The 2,500-nt window shown below is 44.9% G+C and overlaps 1 protein-coding gene across 1 annotated transcript in view; it reads left to right on the forward strand.

Moving 5' to 3' along the window:
* The window catches only part of slc30a7 (solute carrier family 30 member 7), a 16,048-nt gene that overhangs the window by 13,285 nt on the left and 263 nt on the right, over positions 1-2,500 (forward strand). Inside the window, exons 10-11 of the mRNA XM_080032667.1 lie at positions 67-216; positions 1,516-2,500. The exon at positions 1,516-2,500 is cut by the window's right edge and continues 263 nt beyond it. Coding sequence (XP_079888793.1) covers positions 67-216; positions 1,516-1,563 — 198 coding nt within the window. The 3' untranslated portion in view covers positions 1,564-2,500. The remainder of the gene's footprint in view (positions 1-66; positions 217-1,515) is intronic.

Below are 2,500 nucleotides of genomic sequence, written 5' to 3' on the forward strand. Positions count from 1 at the left end.
CACACACACAACCCCCCCCACACACTCTCTCTCTCTAACCCCCTGTCTCCCCCGTGGTGCGTTCAGGTGCAGCAGTTGCGTGGGGTTTATAACCTGCAGGATCCCCACTTCTGGACCCTCTGTACGGACGTTTACATCGGCACAGTGAAGCTGCTGGTCGCCCCCGACGCAGACACACGATGGATACTCAGCCAGACACACAACATATTCACACAGGTACCTGAACACACCATCACAACATATTCACACAGGTACCTGAACACACCATCACAACATATTCACACAGGTACCTGAACACACCATCACAACATATTCACACAGGTACATGAACACACCATCACAACATATTCACACAGGTACCTGAACACACCATCACAACATATTCACACAGGTACCTGAACACACCATCACAACATATTCACACAGGTACCTGAACACACCATCACAACATATTCACACAGGTACATGAACACACCATCACAACATATTCACACAGGTACCTGAACACACCATCACAACATATTCACACAGGTACCTGAACACACCATCACAACATATTCACACAGGTACCTGAACGCACCATCACAACATATTCACACAGGTACCTGAACACACCATCACAACATATTCACACAGGTACATGAACACACCATCACAACATATCCACACAGGTACCTGAATGCACCAGCACACATTCACACAGGTAATAATGATAATATATTAAATTTATATAGCGCTATTCTCGAACTCAAAGTGCTTTACATAGGAGCACAACAGTAAAGGTAAAGGTACCTGAACGCACCACCACATATTAATTTCATAAAATGTGGACAAAAAGGCTCCTGTTTTACCAATAACTGTTGGCCTTTCTGACCTCAAAAGCAAAATCGATTTAAACATAGATGGAACCACATATTCACACAGGTACATGAAGGCACCATAACAACATATTTGGGGCGACTGTGTCTCAGTTGGTAGAGCGGGTCGGCTGATGATCAAAGGGTTGGCGGTTCGATCCCCGCCCTGCCACCTGTGTCATGGTTGTTGTGTCCTTGGGCAAGACACTTCACCCACCTTGCCTCGTGTGAATGTCGATAGTTAGCCTGCTATCGGTGTATGAATGTGTGTGTGAATGGTAATGTGGGAAAGGAAAACAGGTCTCCCTTGAAAAAGAGTCTTCGGACTCAATGGGATTCACCTGAACGCACCATCACACAGGTACATGAAGGCACCATAACACATTAAAGTCTCTACGAGGAACTTTTAAATATTTCTGAAACAGTCTAATTTTTCCTCTGATGATCATAAATTACATGTAACAGCAAACGAGACCATCAGTGCAAAGAATGCTATTTTTATATAGTTTTGTCATGGGTATACGCTCACCCAGGAACAACAGCTGGTGTGGTAAATGATCAGTATTTATTCATACTGTTCTCCTGTGTGTCTGTCTGCCTGTCTGTCTGTCTGTCTGTCTGTCTGTCTGTCTGTCTGTCTGTCTGTCTCTCTCTTCAGGCTGGAGTTCGACAGCTGTACGTTCAGATTGACGTGTCCGCCATGTAGAACAAGGCTAAGACCCGCCTCCTCTGAACCCCACGGACCAATCACATTCAGTCTGCTGCCCCAGGGACCAATCACATTCAGCCTACTGCACCGGCGACATCATGGACTAAATAAACAGACACACACAGACATAAACACACACAGACATACACATTCATATACACAGACAGACGCACACACACACACGCACACACACACAGACACTCCCTACACACATACAGATACACAAACACACACACTGACACACACACAGCCGGTGACTGCTGACCCCCCCCCTAACCCCCGGGGAAAGGAAGTAATCAATTAAACTGTGATCAACAGCCCAAAACGTCCCCCCTCACCCCCCCCTTCTCTTTGTAGACTGACGCAAAGCATTCTGGGTAAGTGCCTTTATCATGGCCTGCGTTCCAAACCACATACGTTCTCACAGGCTCCTGCACAATACTATCAGATGTGTCCTACTACATCCGGTGGTGATTTTTAGTGTTGAAACCAGCAGCTTTATGGAGGTTCTGACCCACAATCCACTGCAGCAGAAGTTACATCACATGGACTGAGCCTCCCAGTGAAAACAACCAGCGATGAGACGGATATATAAGCAAGAGGCAAGATCAAGGAGCCATGTTAGGATGAAACAAATAAGTTAAAGTATGTCCCATTACCACCGGATGTAGTAGGACATCTGGGTATTTTTCAGCATGCTGCATCTGACATCATGTATTGGGACAAACTAAATAATACAGCTCTGGAAACCATTCAGAGACCAGTCTGGATTGTTCTTCAATCTTCATCTCTACATTACTTCATGGAAATGCTCTTTAATGGCAATATTTTTTGGGGGGAATTTGGTAGAAATGTTGTCAGTAGTTTATATTATAAAACCAAAATGTTCATTCTACTCAAACATATGCCTCTAAAGAGTAAAACGAGACACACT

This window comes from Ammodytes marinus (assembly GCF_949987685.1).
Source record: "Ammodytes marinus genome assembly, chromosome: 8".
NCBI classification, from domain to species: domain Eukaryota; kingdom Metazoa; phylum Chordata; class Actinopteri; order Uranoscopiformes; family Ammodytidae; genus Ammodytes; species Ammodytes marinus.